We start from the raw sequence: 20,876 nt of genomic DNA, 5'->3' as shown, positions 1-20,876 counted from the left end.
CTGGTAGTTGTATCATTTTAGCCTGTTCTTGCCCCACTGAACTGACTTCCGATCTGACTCTTTTTTTCTCCCCTTGTCAAGTCTCTCCCCAGCTGCATCTGTGACTCTTTTGATGCCCCGTCACTTTAACAGTTTCCAATATCCTGGCCCTAACCATCTCTCCTTCACCATGGATGTCTAATCTCTCTGCACCTCCATCCTCCACCAGGGTGGTCTAAGAGCTCTCTGCTTCTTCCTTGACTGGAGGTCCAACCAGGTTCCACCCAACATTACACTCCTCCACCTGGCTAAACTTGTTCTCTAATTGAGCAACTCTCCTTTGACACCTCTCACTTCCTCCAAATAAAAGGTGTTGCTATGGGTACCCGCATGGGTCCTAGCTATTCCTGCCTTTTGTGGGATATGTGGATCATTCCTTGTTCCAGTCTTACTCAGGCCCCCTCCCCCAGCTCTTTTTCTGGTATGTTGATGACTGTATCGGTGCCATTTCTGTTCTCACCCTAAACCGGAAAACCTCATCAACTTTGCTTCCAATTTCCATCCTTCTCTCACCTTCACATGGTCCATCTCTGACTCTTCCTTTCCTCGCCTTCTCTGTCTCAATTTCTGGGGATAGGCTAAATCAACAAATATTAATTATAGGCTGCATTTTCTGACAATGCTACCACTAGGTGACGCTGCAGTGGCACATGCGCAAATGCAGCATGTGCCACTAAAACGTCACAGTCTGCAACTTCAGGCAGCTGCCAGGACTAAAGATGGCACTGCTCAAACAACCACACTAAGGAAACCTAACCTAAACACATGGCAGCACACAATGGCGGGAGGGAGAGAGCGAGCGAGCGAGCCAGGGACGGAGGGGAGCGGAGCGGGCGGGGGACGGGGGGGGGGGTAGTGGAGAGGAGTGGGCCAGGGATGGGGGGGAGCGGAGCGGAGTGGGCCGGGGAGGGGGCGAGCGAGCAGGCTGGGGGTGGGGGGAGCGGAGCGGCCGAAAGAGCGGAGCGGCCAGAGAGAGCAGCGAGGGAGGGAGCAGAGCGGCCGAAAGAGCGGAGCGGCCGGAAAGAGCAGTGAGGTGGAGGAGCGGATCGGCCGAAAGAGTGGAGCGGCCGGAGAGATCAGCGAGGTGGGGGAGCGGATCGGCCGAAAGAGTGGAGCGGCCGGAGAGAGCAGCGAGGTGGGGGAGCGGATCGGCCGAAAGAGTGGAGCGGCCGGAGAGAGCAGCGAGGTGGGGGAGCGGATCGGCCGAAAGAGTGGAGCGGCCGGAGAGAGCAGCGAGGTGGGGGAGCGGATCGGCCGAAAGAGTGGAGCGGCCGGAGAGAGCAGCGAGGTGGGGGAGCGGATCGGCCGAAAGAGTGGAGCGGCCGGAGAGAGCAGCGAGGTGGGGGAGCGGATCGGCCGAAAGAGCGGAGCGGCCAGAGAGAGCAGCGAGGGAGGGAGCAGAGCGGCCGAAAGAGCGGAGCGGCCGGAAAGAGCAGCGAGGTGGGGGAGTGGATCGGCCGAAAGAGTGGAGCGGCCGGAGAGAGCAGCGAGGGGGCGGGAGCGGAGCGGCCGAAAGAGCGGAGCGGCCGCAGAGAGCAGTGAGGGGGGGGTGGGGAGCGGAGCGGCCGAAAGAGCGGAGCGGCCGGAGAGAGCAGCGAGGTGGGGGAGCGGATCGGCCGAAAGAGCGGAGCGGCCGGAGAGAGCAGCGAGGTGGAGGAGCGGATCGGCCGAAAGAGCGGAGAGGCCGGAGAGAGCAGCGAGGTGGAGGAGCGGATCGGCCGAAAGAGCGGAGCGGCCGGAGAGAGCAGTGAGGGGGCGGGAGCGGAGCGGCTGGAAGAGCGGAGCGGCCGGAAAGAGCAGCGAGGGGGCGGGAGCGGAGCGGCCGAAAGAGCGGAGCAGCCGGAGAGAGCAGTGAGGGGGCGGGAGCGGAGCGGCTGAAAGAGCGGAGTGGCCGGAAAGAGCAGCGAGGGGGCGGGAGCGGAGCGGCCGAAAGAGCAGAGCAGCTGGAGAGAGCAGTGGGGGGTGGGTGGGGGGAACGGAACTTGACGCATGGGTGAATACCTGTTGGCGTTGCATTGCTGTACGCGTAAAGCGCATGCGCAGAGGCCGGCCAGGCGCATTGCCCGAAGATGCACATGTCACGCGTTGACGTCATCGGCGCATGCGCTAACCAGTCCTGGCAAGTCGGAACGCAGCGCACGCACAGAGATCAGGAGCCCGTCAGCGCATGTGCACACCTGGGCGCAGCCTGATGGCGTTAGTGGCCGGCTGCATTGTCAGGAATCACTTTGTTAATTATAAGCCCACTGACTTCCACAGCTACCTCAACAACATTTCCTCACACCTTGCTTCCTGTAAGGACTCCATTCCATTCTCCCAGTATCTTTGTCTCTGTCACATCTTTTCTGATGATGCAACCTTCCACGCCAGCGCTTCCTTTTTCCTCAATCGAGCATTCCCCCCATTGTAGCTGATAGGACCCAAAACCATGTCTGACCCATTTCCTGTACTTCTGCTCTCAGCCCTTCCTCTTCCTCCCAGAACCACGAAAGGGTTCACCTTGTCCTCACCTTCCACCCCACCAGCCTCCATTTTCAACGGATCATCCTCCACCATTTCCGCCACCTCCAGAGAGATGCCATTACCACATGTTCCCCTCCCCTTTCAGCATTACAAAGGGACTTTTCGCTCTGCGACACCTTGGGCCACTCCTCAATCACCTCGCCCCCTTTCCATGCAAGCGCAGGAAATGCAACACCTGCCCTTTTACCTCCTCTCTCCTCACCATCCAAGACCTCAAACACTTATTCCAGATGAAACAGCAATTTACGTGCACATCTCTCAATTTAGTATACTGTATTCGCTGCTTGCAATGCGGTTTCCTGTACACTGGGGAGACCAAATGCAGATTGGATGACCACTTTGTAGAACACCTCGATTCAGTCCGCAAGCATGACCCCAAGATTCCAGTGGCCTGCCAATTTAATTCTCCACCTTGCTCTCGCGCTGATCTCTCTGTCATCGGCCTACTGCAGTGTTCTAATGAAGCTCAACACAAGCTTGAGGAACAGCACCTCACCTTTCGATTAGGCACTTTACACCCTTGTTGAGTTCAACAATTTCAGACTGTAATCTCTGCCCCCCCCCCCCCCCCCCCCATTTTGATTCCTTTCCTTTGCATGTTTCAGTCTTAATCTTGTTTTGTTTTGTTTTGCTTTTGGACGGCAGCTGTTCCGCTGGACACGTCTTTTGTTCCTTTACCTGTCCCATTACCTTACCACTCCCTTTGACTCAGCCCCACCAACTCCTTTGTCATTTAATATCTTCCATCTTCTGCCCTATCACAGACCTTCCCTGTTGTTCTTTTTCCTCCCCCCACCCCCCCACCATTTGACCTACTTAAAACCTATTACATTTCTAACTTTTCCCAGTTCTGATGAATGGGTCAGCGACCTGAAACATTAACACTGTTTGTCTCTCCACAGATGCTGCCAGACCTGCTGAGTATTTTCTGTTTTTATTTCAGATTTCCAGCATCTGCAGTATTTTGCTTTTGCAATTGATTGTCATTCTTCCCAATTTGTTTATCTTCTATTCCTAAACATAGGCTCAAGAATGAGAATTACTGAGATCTGAAGTTGTGATTGTCACTTTTCTCCCACATTGCCAAATTGGTTTATTGTTTTGTCTGTACATAATGTAAGATCATAAAGTTCAGAGACAAGCTTTTTGGACCATTAAATCTGCTTCAGACTTTGTGTGTGACGATTCTATCTGAGACTTTCTGCCTGCCATACCCTGCCTGTTGGGTGTCTAAGGAACACTAACACCTGTGAAATAAAAATAATCTGCTATGAATATCTCTATAATCCTCAGTTTGTTTCTTCAACAAATTCCAATCCAGTTTCTTTTTAAAGGTACCATTTGACCTTGAATCAACTACCTTCTCTTTGAATTTGATTCACATACCTGTAATTCTAGGGCAAATTATACATCTCAAAACTTTCCAGTAGAATTGTCAATAATGGAAATATGTTTTGCAGCAGTCATAATTATCACGTTTTTGCTGTTGTTCCCCTGGGTATTTTCATGTTTTTCTAGTTTGGAATCAACTTAGTTGCAATTTAAAAATTTGTCCCATCCTTAACTCACTTGGGATGTCATGATACAGTCATTTATATTTTACAAACATACCCAAAGGACTGGAAAAAAAACCTGGTCTTTAAAGACCACTATCCAAGCATGGTGCACCTGCATATATGAACTCCTTCCTCCTCAAACTCCTTAGAAGCAACCAAATGTTTATTATTTTACAAAAAACTGGGAAATTTCTCAGATAACTGACAGCGTTAAGATTGGGTATCATTTTTGGCTACCATTCTCAATATCTCCTGCCATGCATAGATGACCAAAACTGCCCCATACGTGGCCACACAAAGACTTTGTACAGCCTCAGTATCCTTAGTTTTAATTTGTTCTGATCGAGCAATGCAGCCAAATCCCTCCTTGTCTTTCTAGTGGGCCTGTCATGAGCATTATCATTTATTATAATTCCCTGTGGCTCTATACTTTTAACAGGCATTCCTATTTTATATGCATGTGCCTGGAACTTTTCAGAGCCACATGCATAATGAAGGACCCATTCCCCTCTAAATTGGTCTGTATCATGCTTATGTCATCTAATTGCTTAAGTATCGTGTACATTCTGTAGTAGGTAATCCATATCAGTGGGAGTTTTGATTCCCAATCAGTTTTTAAATATATATGCAACATGACATTACTTTATTCTGCAAATATCCATCTGTAAATGCCCCTCTCCCCCTTCACCTTTCCTCACTCACCGTTTCACTATTCATCTCCCCTTTCTCCAATGTTCTCACCTACCTCAATCTTCCCCTGTTCCTCTTCTTGTCGCCCATTCCCATCATACATGCTACTCACCATGGCCTCTTACTTGCTCCTTCCCCTCAGCCTGGGCTGTAACTCATAATTCAGGCTCAGAGTCCAGGGTAGCACTGAGGGATTGCTCCATTGTTCAAAGTGCCAACCAGGGCAGATATTCAAAACATAAAGGGTTATTCTGTTATCCTGGCCAGCATTCCTCCCTCAACAGCAAAAAGACCTGCAGATTTATGAATAGTTCCATTAATGATCTCATCCAAATTGTTTATGAAGATGGTGAACAGCATTCTAACATGGAACTTTAGGGGACTTCAGTTGTAACCTCATCCATTACAGATCCATTCCCGTTGAAGATTTCCTGCTGATAAAATTCCAACCAGTTTCCTATCCAGCATAACATCCGAGCACCAGTCCAATATAATGAAATCTTACTTAATAGTTTTTATTTGCAGTACTTCATCAAAGTTTTCTAGAAAGCAGGATATACAATATCTATGAGGCTGCCATCATCCACTAATGTAGTTACTTTGTTAAATAAACCAGGTTATTACAGCAGGAGTCTGTTTTTGGAAATGTGTTGCGGTTCTTTAAATTACTGACAACCTCTCCAGATGTTTGTAAATCACATCCCTTATAATCCCTTGCAGAATCCTCCTGAAAAAAATATCAAATTAAAAGGTCCTATATTTTCCCCTTAAACACTGGGATCACATGAACCCCCGTCCAATCCATTAGATCTAACCTAGATCTCAAAGAGATATTAAATCTATGAGCTAATTGCTTACTGAAATGTTTCTTTCAAAGTAAGAGTGCTGTGGCCAAAATTCCTGTACCAAGAGTAGGTTGAAGAACTATCCATCACTCCCAATGGGCAGTCATCTCTAAAGGTGGTGAGCAATCCATGCCTGAGAAGCACAGCAGATTTTCTTTATGTATTGTTGACTGGGTGTAAATAACCCAGAACAATGAACCAGCAAAGCAGCATGAAGAAGTTTGCTCCCTGAGGTGGCAGCACTGCAATGATTATATATTGTTTTTCTCCATTTCTGATCTATACATCAGCGAATGAAAGTCCAACACCACATGAAGTTGTGGACCTTCCTATTGAAAAGTTGAGACATAACTGAGAATGATCAAAAGCTTCTTTAGTTCAAAAGAGTAATTTTTCATTTCCCAGGTTGCTCCTGTTTGAAGGTAAATAAATAATTGCATTTAAATTGTGGCTTATGTTGAGACATTAAAACATAATATTAATTTTGAAGTGCAGTGACTCACTGTATACATATACATGGCAAATGCTTGTGCTAGCAATTATCTCACAAGTAGCAATGAGATGAGCAGGTCTTTTTGCTGTTGAGGGAGGAATGCTGGCCAGGATAACAGAATAACCCTTTATGTTTTGAATATCTGCCCTGGTTGGCACTTTGAACAATGGAGCAGTCCCTCAGTGCTCCCCTGGACTCAGCCTAAATTATGAGTTACAGCGCAGGCTGAGGGGAAGGAGCAAGTAAGAGGCCATGGTGAGTAGCATGGATGATGGGAACGGGCGACAAGAAGAGGAACAGGGGAAGATTGAGGTAGGTGAGAACATAGGAGGAAGGGGAGATGAATAGTGAAACGGTGAGTGAGGAAAGGTGAAGGGGGAGAGGGGCATTTACAGATGGATATTTACAGAAAAAAGTAATGTCATGTTGCATATATATTTAAAAACTGATTGGGAATCAAAACTCCCACTGATATGGATTATCTACTTTCATTGCAGCTTGAAATAATTAATTGCAAGCGCTTTAGTGGTTTCAATGTGATAATGTGCTATGCAAACAAGAACCACGTATGTAAAAAGAAACTGGATGGAAATGTAAGTTACATGTATTTCCGCCGGACGATAATAACTATGGGACGGCTGCTGCACCGGGAATGAGCTGCAGTAGGAGTGGTAATGGCAATGTGCAGAGGACTGCTGCTGTGTGTCTCGAAGAGGAGTTCTCACTCTCGGTGCGTCTGCCGAGTTGGGGAGCGCGCTCTCCGGGCTGTGTTCTATGACTGGAACACAGTGCGGGCCCTGTCCAGATTCCGAACGCCAGCAGCCACGAGTTTGCAGCCGTGTACAGACGGCATGGCCCTGGGAGCAAGTGGCTGCAGCAGCGCACAGGCACCTCAAAGCTGCAGGTACGCTAGCCGGTGAGAAATGACGACGTTGATATTTGTGAAGGACCTTCACAATGCCCTGCCGTTTCACAAGATACATTGATAGCAAGTTTCGAGAGTGAATTTCAGTGGAATAATTATTTATGGCCTCGCACATTAAAGATTTCAACAACTACTTGCAGTTTATAAAAGCAAAATACTGCGGATGCTGGAAATCTGAAATAAAAACAAGAAAATGCTGGAAATACTCAGCAGGTCTGGCAGCATCTGTGAAGAAGGGTCACTGACCTGAAACGTTAACTCTGCTTCTCTCTCCACAGATGCTGCCAGACCTGCTGAGTATTTCCAGCATTTATTGTTTTTACTTACAGTTTATATCGTGTGCTTAAGATAATAAGTGGCCCCAAAGCATTTGGAATAGGCAAAAAAAAAACCCTCAGTTAATAGTGAGGAAATAGGGGAGGTGGCTGAAGCAGTGTCAGAGGTTTCTGAAGGAATGGAAATAGAGAAGGGAGTTTCGGTCGTGTTCTAGGCTAAAGGACTTTGTCACAAAGGTAACCAACTGTAAAGCAAATGGTAAAATCACTTCAAAGAAACTTAAAATAAAATTTGCATCTTTATAACAACTTGTATTGATGTGGTGCCTTTAATGTAATAAAACATCCCAGGTCTTTTTGCTGTTGAGGGAGGAATGCTGGTCAGGAGAACAGAATAACCCTTTATGTTATAATGCAAAATTTGATGCAGAACAAATTCAGATGATATTAGGACAGATGGTCAAAAGCTTGGTCAAAGACATGGAATCTTAGAACAGTTACAGCACAGAAGGTGGCCGTTTGGCACGTTAAGGCGACGCCAGCTCTCTACAAGAGCAGTTTAGCTTGTCTTACTGCCCTGCCCTTTCCCTGTCGCCCTGCACATTTTTCCCCTTGGGGTGCTTATCCAATTTGCTTTAGAAAGCCATGATTGAAGCTGCCTACACCACCGTCTCAGGCGGGGCATACCAATCCTAACCACTCACTGCGTAAAAGTGTTTTCCCCAATGTCTCCTTTGGTTCTTTTGTCAATCACCTTAACTTTGTGTTCTCTGGTTCTTAGCCCTTCTGCCAATGGGAACAGTTTCTCAGTATATCAATATAGTGCCTTTCACATCCTCAGAAAACTTCACATCTAATGAATTACTTTTGAAATGTAGTCACTGTTTTGTTTAAAGAAAAAGTAGCAACCAGTCTGTGCACAGCAAGCTGCTACAAAGTCATGAAATTAATTATTCATTTTTGGTGCGGGGTGAATGTTGGCCAGGACAGCTGGAGACTAACCGGCTCTTTCAAAAGATACCAGGGGATCTTTTACATGCACCTGAACAGGTGAAGGGGACCTTGGTTTAGCATTTCATCTAAAAGGCAGCACTTCCTCAGGACTGCACTGGAGTATTGGGCTATATTATCTGTTTCAGTGGGAATGAGTTGGAATGAGAATGCCACCTACCACTAAGGAAATAGACACTTTGTTTAAACTTAATATATCCAGATTGAGAAACTGCTATTAGGTCTACATGTTCTCGCTCCATCCTCTAACTGATTGAATTCCAAGGAACCAACTACCTGTCTCATTTTTCCCCACTGCCCCTGCTATCTGCTAGAGAAAAAAAAAGGGCTGTAGTTTATCAAGGAGCACTCTCAAAAAAACTGTCTCTGCCCAGCCGCAGGTGATCAGGCAAGCACCTTGCTTTTTCAAAAGAAAATGCATGTAAACTTATTAAACTACCAGCAATGTAATCGCTTTCATTATATGTCTGTAATGCAATAATGTAATTCTCCATGTGAAATGTCACATGCTCTAAATTAATCATCTACAGAACTAAACTTAAAGGAGGTGTCTGTCAATACACTAGCATGCTGACCTGAAAAGCACTTCAAGATTTTTCAACAAAAATGTTTTCACAATATCTAACTGGTAAGAAAACCTTTCCATTTTTGAAGATGCAATATTTACTGTGATTTGTTTCTTGGCTTCATTAGGATGTACAGCACATCAAAGACAACTGTGGAACCTCGTGAAATGAAGAAATTTCAGGCCTTGTCACAAAAATGGTGGGATAGAAATGGAGAATTTGCAGCTCTGCATGCTTTGAATGACCTCCGTGTTCCTTTTATCAGGTACGGTAACATTTCAGTTCACCATTTATGGTCAAAACATTGGTTGATTTTAGAATTTGTCATATTTAAGGAGACTTGAAAAACTGTCTTTTTTTTATTTAGCACTGAAACAGGCCCTTCGGCCCACCAAGTCTGTGCCGACCATCAACCACCCATTTATACTAATCCTACATTAATCCCATTACCCTCTCACATCCCCACCACCTACCTACACTAGGGGTAATTTACAACGGCCAATTTACCTATCACCTGCAAGTCTTTGGCTGTGGGAGGAAACCGGAGCACCCGGCGAAAACCCGGGTCACAGGGAGAACTTGCAAACTCCGCACGGGCAGTATCCAGAATCGAACCCAGGTCCCGGGAGCTGTGAGGCTGCGGTGCTAACCACCACGCCACTGTACCGCTGGTGTCGGAGAAGAGGGTTAGATTAGTTTGTCATGAGTGCACAGTACAGCTGTGCTATGCTTCCGTGAGATTTACGTCATCACATTTTGTGTTTGGAAAACCTTTTGTTACATGTTTGCAAATATGTTTTTGTAAAATAAAATTAAATAATGGAAAGAAGAGAATGGGTAGCCTCAGGGTGGTAACTTCTCTTACAGATGAGACAAGGCAGTGAGTTTTATAAATTCTTATATGGGTTCCAACTTAAGGAACATTTATCTGGGGGAGGAGGAGGGGAGAGAGAGAGGAAAAGGAGGAATTTATTGAACATACAAGTAGGTGGTAATAAAAACAAGAAATGCTGGAAATACTCAGCAAGTCTGGCAGCATCTGTGGAGAGAGAAGCAGAGTTGACGTTTCAGGTCAGTGACCCTTCTTCAGAACTGGCAAATATTAGAAATGTTAAAGGTTTTAAGCAAGTAAAGCGGGGGTGGGGCAAGAGATAACAAAGGAGAAGCTGTAGATAGGACAAGTTCAGAGAGAATAACCGACCAGAAGGTCATGGAGCAAAGGCAAACAATATGTTAATGGTGTGTTGAAAGACAAAGCATTAGTACAGATAGGGTGTTAACGGACTGAAAACTGAACAGTTTTCAAGTGCAACATGAAAAAAAACAGTGGGTAGGCAAACTGAACAGACTAAGATAAAATAAAAACAAAAAAAATCTAAAAAAAACAAACAAAAAATAACTAAAAATAAAAGTAAAATGGGGGGCCCGTCATGTTCTGAAATTATTGAACTCAATGTTCAGTCCGGCAGGCTGTAGCGTGCCTAATTGGTAAATGAGATGCTGTTCCTCGAGCTTGCGTTGATGTTCACTGGAACACTGCAGCAATCCCAGGACAGAGATGTGAGCAGGGAGGGAGTGTTGAAATGGCCAGGAACCGGAAGTTCAGGGTCATGCTTTCGGACTGAGTGGAGGTGTTCTGCAAAGCGGTCACCCAGTCTCCGTTTGGTCTCCCCAATGTAGAGGAGACCACATTGTGAGCAGCGAATAGAGTATACTACATTGAAAGAAGTACAAGTAAATCGCTGCTTCACCTGAAAGGATTGTTTGAGGCCTTGGAAAGTGAGGAGAGAGGAGGTAAATGGGCAGGTATTACACCTGCGATTGCAGGGGAAGGGGACGAGGTGGTGGGGGTAATGGAGAAGTGGACCAGGGTGTCGCGGAGGGAACGATCCTTTCGGAATGCTGACAGGGGAAGAGAGGGGAAGATGCGTTTGGTAGTGGCATCACGCCGGAGGTGGCGGAAATGTCGGAGGATGATCCTTTGGATATGGAGGCTGATGGGGAGGAAAGTGAGGACAAGGGGAACCCTGTTGCGGTTTTGGGAGGGAGGGGAAGGGGTGATGATAGAGGTGCGGGAAATGGGCCGGACACGGTTGAGGGCCCTGTCAACCACAGTGGGGGGAATCCTCGGTTGAGGAAAAAGGAAGACATATCAGAAGCGCTGTCATGGAAGGTGGCATCATCAGAGCAGATGCGTCGGAGATGGAGAAACTGGGAGAATGGAATGGAGTCCTTACAGGAGGCAGGGTGTGAAGAAGTGTAGTAGAGGTAGCTGTGGGAGTCGGTGGGCTTATAATGGATATTAGTAGACAGTCTATCCCCAGAGATGGAGACAGAGAAGTCGAGGAAGGGAAGGGCAGTGTCAGTGATGGGCCATGTAAAGGTGAGAGAAAGGTGGAAATTAGAAGCAAAGTTGATTAAGTTTTCCAGTTTGGGGTGGGAGCAGGAAACAGCACTGATACAGTCATCAGTGTACCGGAAAAAGAGTTGGGGGAGGGGGCCTGAGTAGGACTGGAACAAGAAATGTTTGACATATCTCACAAAAAGACAGGCATAACTCGGCCCCATGTGGGTACCCATAGTAACACCTTTTACTTGAAGGAAGTGAGTGGCGTTGAAGGAGAAGTTGTTCAATGTGAGAACAAGTTCAGCCAGGGGAAGGAGAGCGGTGGTGGATGGGGACTGGTTGGGCCTCTGTTCAACAAAGGAGCGGAGAGCCCTCAAACCATCCTGGTGGGGGATGAAGGTGTAGAGAGATTATATGTCCACAGTGAAGAGGAGGCAGTTGGGGTCAGGAAACTGGAAATTGTCAAAATTACATAGGACGTCAGAAGAGTCACGGATGTAGGTGGGAAGAGACTGGACCAGTGGAGAAAAGATAGAGTCAAAATAGGAAGAAATAAGTTCAGTGGGGAAGGAACAGGCTGACACAATGAGTCTGCCAGGACAGTCCTGTTTGTGGATTTTGGGAAGGAGGTAGAAGCGGTATGTCTGGGATTGCGGGACTATGAGGTTGGAAGCTGTAGAGGGAAGCTCTCTAGAGGAGATGAGGTCAGTGACAGTCCTGTGGACAGTAGCTTGATGTTCGGTGGTGGGGTCATGGTCCAGAGGGAGGTAGGAAGAAGTGTCTGAGAGTTGGCGCTGAGCCTCTGCAAGGTAGAGGTCAGTGCGCCAGACAACAACAGCACCACCCTTGTCTGCAGGTTTGATGACCATGTCGGGTTAGACCTGAGAGAACGGAGTGCCTCAAGTTCAGAGGGGGACAGGTTAGAGTGAGTGAGGGGGGCAGAGAAATTGAGATGACCAATGTCTCGCTGACAGTTTTCAGTGAAAAGATCAAGAGCGGGTAAGAGGACAGGGGGAGGGATCCAGGTAGAGGGTAAATGCTGGAGGCGGGTGAATGGGTGTGCTGATCAGGGGGGAGGACTCCTGGTCAAAGAGGTGAGCCCAGAGGCGGAGACAACGGAAGAAGAACTCAACGTCATGCCGAGCACGAAATTCATTGAGGTGGGGACGTAAGGGGATAAAACTGAGAACTTTGCTGAGTACAGAACGTTCAGCGTCGGAGAGGGGAAGGTCAGGGGGTATAGTGAATACACGCCAAGGGGTCAGATCAGAAGGGGTGGGGTCAGAGGGAAGTGAAGGGGAAGAAGGATCTGGAGGGGCATTAGTCCCCATCAGCTGCTGGAGCTTGCGTTCCTTGACACCTGAAAGGAAGAAAAAAAGTTTTTTATTAATGCGTGGGATGAGACGAAGGATGAAATGAAACTATGGAGTAGAACAGCTTTGAGATAACGTGAGGCGCTGCTCCTGGAGAGAGAGGTCCAGTGTGTGCGTGTGGCAGTGCATAGCACTGAGTGTGGATCTCAGGATGCGGCGAGAATAGCAGTCCGAGGATTGTTGTATTTCTCGGAGATAGCTGTGATCCTGGGTGGATTCAAAACATGATGGGTGAAACTGCAGTTGGAATCCACATGGAATAAGTCGGAGCCGCAGACAGTCGCTGAGGAAGGAGATGTGGCTGTGAAAACGAGTTTTGGTAGAAACTTTATCAAACACCAGGAGGTTGTAATCTCTTTTTGAACTGATTTCAGCCATTTTGGTTTGCGATCCATCTGATTAACTATGCAAGTAACATTTTCCTACATATACATTATAGCATCTATTCAGAGAGAGTGATGAACAACTGGAAAAAGTACCAGGAAGGGTGGATGAGACTCGAACACTGAACTCATTTATGAAACAGCTAGATGCTCTAATGGAAAGATGATAGGGTTGGTAATTTAGAAAGATGAAATCAAATGGGCTGAAGGAACTTCTTCATCTGAGATTGTCTTCTAATCTTGAGGAGTAAATGCCATGGAAAGGAATCTAATGCTTTTATACCACAGTGAGTTGATCCCATTGATCATTAGCAAAGATAACTCCAACCTTCCAAATTGATGAGGTTGCCTGAAGGCAAAGACATTGAACGGAAATCCACCATAAATTAATATTCTCATTTGATTTGTCATTTAGAACTAGTGCATTGTTTATCACTTTGTACTTAACCATGGTAGATTTTAAAATACATTTATATGTTTGAAGTGGATGCATTGAGCTGAATGTTGCCATGAGTGTCAGGAACCCAACGTCTGGGCCATTTCATGGTTGTGAAGCTGCTCGAGACGGTAACACGCCTTCCAGCTGAAGTTTATGGGAGGTGGCCAATTAGTAAGTCGCCTCCGTGCTCGCCATTCAATTAGGGACGGTGGTCGGGTTCTGGAGACTGGAGCTGCAGACAGTGCGGCCTGCTGCAAGGGAGGACTGTAGCCCTCACTGTGTGACCAGTGGGAGCACTGCTGAGGCCCAAGCAGCAGGAGTGGCATGGAAGCACTGGAGCCACCCTTGGTATCACGGCAGCAGCTAAGACCTCATGAGGCCCATGATGATCGGAGACATCTGTATCTGGGCATTCCAAGTTCATTGGCAAGGCTGTGACATGGGAAGACAGCAGCCTTGCCATTTTCTGCTAAAATGTTTTGAGCGCCTTCAGCTGTAATGCACCCTCGACCTCCTGCTGCGCGGCTGACTCCTCTAGCTTGCTGGGGTGCAGACACAGTGGGGGATCTGCTTGTGCTGCTGCAATAATTGCCGTTAAGTGGCTCCTTGATGAGTTTGATTGCATTCCCGCCGCTGCTGGGGTGGGGTTGCTGTCATTGCTGCATGCCCACCTCTGGGAAAAGCTCAAGGAGGTCGGAGTTTGCCAGGGGGCCACTCCGACGCTTTTCCCAGCACCCCTTGCCTCCACGGGCTGGGAAAATTCTGCGCAATATCTCTCCTATAGAAAGTGTAGTATGAAGCTATATTGGTTTCAATATTCTGGTTTCTAAAACTATAATATATGGTTTATGTTTCATACGCTAGTATTGTATAAACCCTAAGCATGCCCAGGCACTGCATACTTGTGAGCATTTGTGTCTTTATTGGGGTCAATGCAGTTCTACACCTAAAAGTAACTTCATTTTTCCTACCTTCAGTGCTGATTAACTTGCTTCAAGCATGTTTTTATTCAGTTCTGTGATAAACTCTGAATTTTTAAGCTGTAAGACATGCAGACCAGGCCATCATAATTTTACCAAGATTGTTCCAGTTTCATTAACCCTCCTATAATGTTCCAGGAACATTCATTGGGCAGCTTAATGCCCTGGTTTTATCATGAAAAACATGTTTAAAAATCTGAATGGTGGCTTTAAATTTAAAAAGAAGTGACAGCTGTTGCATATCCAATTTTTGATTTAAGCATTATTTATTAGTGGCATGTCCTGATTTTATAACCTGCACTTTTTCAATAGCGATGAACATACTGTTAGAATTGAACACAGCATACTTAAGACATCGCGTTCTTTCTCCCACAATAGCACTTTAAGGGGCACCCTCTAGGGAAATTCTCTATATGGGTAATCATTTTTTTTCTTTCTCTGATCTTTTCTAGAGATACGTTGTTGACGTACAGTGGAAAACAGCAATTAGGATGTCCTCTTCATGGTTTCCAAATTTTAGATGTTGGCTGTGGAGGAGGGCTACTAAGTGAGGTACAATAAAAACTTGTGATAATGACAAACCAATTCGCTGTTTATGTACAGATTAGAGAACATCTTACTAACAACAACCTCATCATATATAGCATCTTTATCACAGTAAAATATCCTCAGTCACTTTGCTGTTACATAGGAATCTGGGAAAGTGTATGATAGGAAAAGGCACTGCAGTCCATTGGGTTAGTTTTAAAAAAATATACTCAATTACTGACTCCCTCAAGTATCTGGCCAATTCTCCCATAAAAATTATCTGCCTCCTTAGACAGTCTGTTCCACACATTCACTACCATATGTGTAAAATATTTCAATCTAGACAGGCTGTGCCTCTTTTCTGAACTTGAACCTCTGTTTCTTCTGACTATTTTGGATACATTCATTGGGTCCAATTTGTTCCCTTAAAAAAAAAGCTAAAGACATATCAGTGTGATTTTGTTTCAGTTCTTTTCATATTGGTTATAAAATGGTGATTATATTTTCTCAAACTATTCACAGACATTGGTAATTTTATTTTTGACTTGTTTAGCCTCTTGGCAGGCTCGGAGCAATGGTTGCTGGAATTGATCCTTTGGAAGATAACATCAGAACAGCGGAGATACACAAATCATTTGATCCAGTCCTGCAAGACCAAGTTCAGTATACTGCCTGCTCTCTGGAGGAAATGGCAATGGAAGCGACTGGAATGTTTGATGCCGTTGTAGCCTCTGAAGTTGTGGAGCATGTTAGTGATGTGGAAACATTTATCCGGTATGCTGCACAAGTGTTAAAGGTAAGGTTTTTAACATTTTAAATTCTGTTTATTCATTCGCAGGTTGTGGGCGGCACTGTCAAGGACGGCATTTATTGCTCATCCTGCATTGCTATTGAGAGGATGGTGGTGAGCTACCGTCTTGAACCACTGCTGTCTGTGTAGTGAAGGTACTGTAAGGCACCCATAGTTGCATATGTACCTAGGGTTAGAACTTGGATTAATCTCGTATCAATCAAACTTTTGCATTCTTTCTACTTATAAATGTCTTGTAGAATTGTGCTGTAGCTAGAAATAATTTAATGGTGAGAGTTGTTCATTTTCAGGCTGCTTTAGAGTTCAATATGTCACGATACAAGCTCACAGGATGTGTAATTCATGCCTGTTGACTTCTTTTTGTCGCCACATTATGAAACGAGATAGCCAAGGTTATTTCATCTCCTTATCTCAAGGCTATCAACTCAGATAGGGAGCTGCAGGATTTTGATCCAGCAATGCAGAAGAAATGGCAATATATTTCCACATCAGGATGGTGTCGGACTTGGAGATGGTGGTGTTCCTGTGCATCTGCTGCCCATGGCCTTCTTTGAGGTAGAGATCATGAGTTAGGAACGTGCCGTTGAAGGAGGCTTGACGAGTTGCTGCAGTGCATCTTGTAGATTGTACACACTGCAGCCACGCATTGCCGCTGATGGAGGGACTGAATGTTTAATGTGGTGGATGGGGTGCTGAAGAAGTGGGCTGCTTTGTCCTGAATAGAGTCAAGCTTCTTGAGTGTTGGAGCTGCACTCCTGCAGGAAAGTGGAAAACATTCCATCAGATTCCTGATTTGTGCCTTGTAAGTGGTGCAAAGGCTTTTGGAAGTCACCCTCTGACACCTCAAAGTCTCTCCACCATCTGCGAGGCACAGGTTAGGATTGTGATGGGTGCATTGCAACAACATTTGAAGCTCAATATCATGCAGGACAAAGCAGTCTGTTTGATATTGTCCTGCCACTGTACTCAGTATCCACTGTGTCTACCACTAATGCACTGTTCCTGCAATATTTACTATCTGCAGGATATACTCAACAACTCACCGAGCTTATTTTGTTGGCACCTTCCAGCTCTGCGAATCCTACCATCAAGAAAAGAAAAAGAATATCCTACATTTACAAAGCGCCTTTCATGATTACCAGACGTCCCAAGTGCTTTACAGCCAATGAAGTACTTTTGAAGTTTAGTCACGTTGTAATGTAGGAAACTCGGCAGCCAATTTGCGCACAGCAAACCCCCCCAAACAGCAATGTGATAATGACCAAATAATTTGTTTTTGTGATATTGATTGAGAAATAACTGTTGGCCAGGACACCGGGGATAACTCTCCTGCTCTTCTTGGAAATAGTGCCGTTGGATCTTGCACGTCCACCTGAGGGCAGATGGACAAGAGCAGCAAGATCTTGGGAGTTTGGGATCTCCATGTTGCCCTCCAATTGACACGCCATCTGAATTGGACATTCCTTCATCACTAGTTCACAATTCTGAAATTTCCTAATTAACAACATTGTGGGAACACTATTAGTAGCAGGATTTCAGCAATTTAAGGAGAAACCCCACTAGCTTCATTTTGAGGGAAATATGGATGGTAAACGTTCCCATCACCCACATCCAGAAAGCAATTTATTTCTAGACGCCAAAAGTTATCCTGACTGACTGTTTTAATGTAAGTGCTGTACTCCTTGTTGGTGGACATATGTTGTGATCTCTGTTTAAAAACATTCTGGAATCGCTTCTGAGTGAAAACCAATTTGAATTACATTTTAGATTTCACTTGCATGATGACTAAAATGTGATCTCAGCATGATAAAATTATTTAGCACTATTTTTATACATAGGTCATGGCAGGTTTCTGAAGTGTTCCAAGCAGCACTGCGTAGGCTGGTTTCAATTGGGTTAGAGATTAAATTTCTTGATCAGGCTACAAAATCTAATGTTTCAAGAAGCTACACATTAAAGAAATAGAAGTAGTATTTCACCACCCCTTTCTGAGAGGATATGAGCTGTTTTGATCTCTGCCTTTACAATGAAGCCCTTCACAACTTGCATGATTTCCCCCAGAACTATCAGTTTAGTGCTGCAGGCAGCAGTAAATTTCCTTCCATTACACATCAAGTAGAACCCCCCGCCCCATTCCCCTTTTGTATATAGTATTTAAAACAAAATATTTACATTGTCGCTGCAGCATACAGTTGAATGAGGATAGTAGGAATACCTTTGCACATTTTATTGTCAGCTTTGCTGCTTTGAGCTTCAGGTATCTAATGATGGTTCATATTTTAATGGGGTGGGTAGGGGTGTAGGCTGAATCAGCCTTCTACGACAGACTTAATATTACTATGACCTTCCATCTGAAGGTCTGTACATGAGACAGACAGATCCACAGGGCAATGTTGATGTTCAACCCGGCTCACTAATGGAACTTGCCTGTCAGTGAGGACACACTATTCTTCCCACATAGCTCCTGATAATCCTGCAGACTAAAGCTCAAACAGATAGGATATTTGCTAGTGATCCAGTCTGGTAAGTTTTGTGGTCTTAGCTGATTTAGCTGTGCACATTTGGCATCCTTGAGCCTTAGTTGTAGCAACCTGCACCTGAACTCTCTAGGCAGGTGAGATGTGTTCTGACAACACATGTGCACCCAATATTGGGCAAACAGAAAGGTGAATGTGGATTTCACAGTAGTTTGAACTGAAAGGCAATGGGTTTCTACATGTCAGACATCCTGCAGACCAGAAAAAATATTAAGCTGACATAACTAGTGTGATGCGCCATTCACAACTGCAAATAACTGAAATCAGTTATTCTCTCTTAATCAGCCTGGAGGATCACTGTTTATAACAACAATTAACAAAACATTCCTGTCCTACGTACTGGCAATTCTAGCAGCTGAGAAGATATTAAGAATTGTACCAAATGGGACACATGAATGGGAAAGATTCATCAGCCCTGAAGAGTTGGAGAGACTTCTCGTGTCTAGTGAGTAATATGGATTTAAAAAAATATTTTTCGGAGCTAAATGTGTTTTACTTTGGGAATGTTTTTTTAAAAGTTAGGTAATTCAAATTGCTCACTTATTGACATTCAGCTACCTACCCAGAACAGGCCAGCATGAATAGTTTAGCTGAAATATTTTAGGAAATGTAAGTTTGTTTTGAGGTTAAAGGTTGTAAACTTTTCAGGTGACCTTGATGAATGATGAAAAGAAACTGGACAGAGCATGGATGGCAGGGGCAATGCAATGATAATTCACCTCATTGTAACTTAAGAGCAAGAGAGCCAGCCCCTTCTCCCTTCCCCTTCCCTGCCTCTTATCTCCCCCTTCCCTCTCTATCCTCTCCTCTCTCCCCATTGCTTTACATGGTGGCCACAATTGCGTGAATTAATTACAACAGAGCTGAAAGGCACATGTGATGTGCTTGTCTGAAATTTACCTCCAATGAGCAAATAATAAGCTTGAATTCTGTCACTATTCATGCTGTTTATCTGAATAATCTGGATTCGGGAAGTACATTAATTTTTCTGATATTTAAGAATGTTGGACAAATACTCTGAACTTGAGAAATGAACTGAAAAGTAGCTGGAAGTTAATGATAGTAATGTTGTTATACCAATACAGTAAAATCTAGCAGTTTTTTGGGCACTTGTTTTTTTTAAATTTCCCTTTGTCTAAAAACGCTTCTGACTAAAATGGTGGACCGTGCATTTGCTGTGCTTAGTTTGTTGTTCAGTTCTGTGCATTATGCAAGAAGATCTCCTTCAACGACACAAACAATATATTGGTAATTTATGGAAAATGTCAATTGCATTTTATGTTCCTTGTTGAAAGAAAAAATAATAGATCAACAATTTTGTATTTTGCTAAATGAAAACATAGAGATTGTTTTGAAGTAATGAGTCAATAAATCGGATGCTTTTCTTTAAATGCATTTCTTGTTTTTCCTTTTATGCTTTTCAGGTGGATTGACAGTAGGCACTATCAATGGAATGCTGTATAATCCCCTATTTGGTTCCTGGAGTTGGATTAGTAATGCTAGTATAAATTATGCACTACATGCGGTAAAAAATAATGTTGAAGAGTAGTTGGATTTCATGTCAAAGAGGTGACAGAAAAGACAATGGTACCAATCAATCAGAATCCAGTTGTGGCTCCACAGTCAAGTAATAGGAAAGAGAGCTATTTAATCCAGTACTCCTACAAAAATGCTGCTTTACTAATTTAAATCGACTGATCAGACTGATTATGCTTGATGGATATCTGCTACATCAGTGATGGACAACCTTTTGAAACTGGATAACAAAATTTCATCTGGACAGAGAACCACCATTTTTAAAGTGTATTGATTTGCTGACTGATATTCTCACTGGAACTAAAGTATACTCTGCAACCCAATTTTTGAAATTAGTCCATCAGTGTGACTTTTGACATGCATTGTTTCAAACTATTTACTTGAAATCTTGATAATACCCTCTCATACCTACTCGCTCTTCTTCTGTCTCCTCCTTAATTATTCTGGTCTTTCTGCAGATCCCTATCTCCCATTGCAATGATTGTTCTAAGATTCGTTTTGATTTTAGGAAGTTTTAACTTTATGTTTGTATGTCAAGTTTGGCAACATTACAGGATTTTGTCCCAGCAGTGATTGTTTTAACATTAAGTAGCCAATTATGATTTCTGTATACTTTTGGCTGTTATTGTGTTCTAAAATTCATTACCTGAGCTACCAACAATAAACTTGTTCATTTTCAATATTGTTGTTAACTGGAGCACGTGATGTGACACATGATGCGTTCCATGTTTATTCTATGTAGTGCAACTTGATGCCTGCAGTTTTGCACAGGAAGTCCTGAAGGCAGTAAAACACCAGTTTGAGTGGGGCCAGAAAGGGTGTTTTGAAGCAGTGTAGTGAGTGGAGAGACTGAGTGAGGCATCTACATGTAGCTTCTTGAGGAAGAGGGGAAGAAGACTGCAATGAAGAGCATAGCAGGAGAGCGAGGGGTTGAGGGAGGCGGGGTGGGAGGCAGTAACCTCCATAATGAAACCTGACCTGAAACACCCCAGTGGCTTTTGCAATTTTGCCATTTTATC

The 20,876-nt window shown here is 44.6% G+C and overlaps 1 protein-coding gene across 2 annotated transcripts; it reads left to right on the top strand.

Annotated features, from left to right (window-relative positions):
- Positions 1-6,766: 6,766 nt before the first annotated feature.
- coq3 (coenzyme Q3 methyltransferase) lies at positions 6,767-20,537 on the top strand. Of its 2 annotated transcripts, none has more exons than XR_010969790.1 (6): positions 6,767-7,062; positions 9,051-9,188; positions 14,898-14,997; positions 15,527-15,769; positions 16,809-17,450; positions 18,607-18,687. XR_010969790.1 is itself a non-coding variant. In XM_068018712.1 (6 exons), the coding sequence occupies exons 1-6, from the start codon at positions 6,821-6,823 to the stop codon at positions 19,868-19,870; spliced, it is 1,008 nt and encodes a 335-aa protein (XP_067874813.1). In that variant the 5' UTR covers positions 6,770-6,820; the 3' UTR covers positions 19,871-20,537. The 2 variants fall into 2 exon arrangements, 1 of the variants encoding a protein (XP_067874813.1); XM_068018712.1 differs by lacking the exon at positions 16,809-17,450 and adding an exon at positions 19,746-20,537 and having other exon boundaries at positions 6,770-7,062; positions 18,607-18,766.
- The last annotated feature ends 339 nt before the right edge of the window (positions 20,538-20,876 follow it).

This window comes from Heterodontus francisci, chromosome 3, assembly GCF_036365525.1.
Source record: "Heterodontus francisci isolate sHetFra1 chromosome 3, sHetFra1.hap1, whole genome shotgun sequence".
NCBI classification, from domain to species: domain Eukaryota; kingdom Metazoa; phylum Chordata; class Chondrichthyes; order Heterodontiformes; family Heterodontidae; genus Heterodontus; species Heterodontus francisci.
The sequence above is the reverse complement of the archived record's forward strand: the minus strand, read 5'-3'. Positions and strand labels throughout refer to the sequence as shown.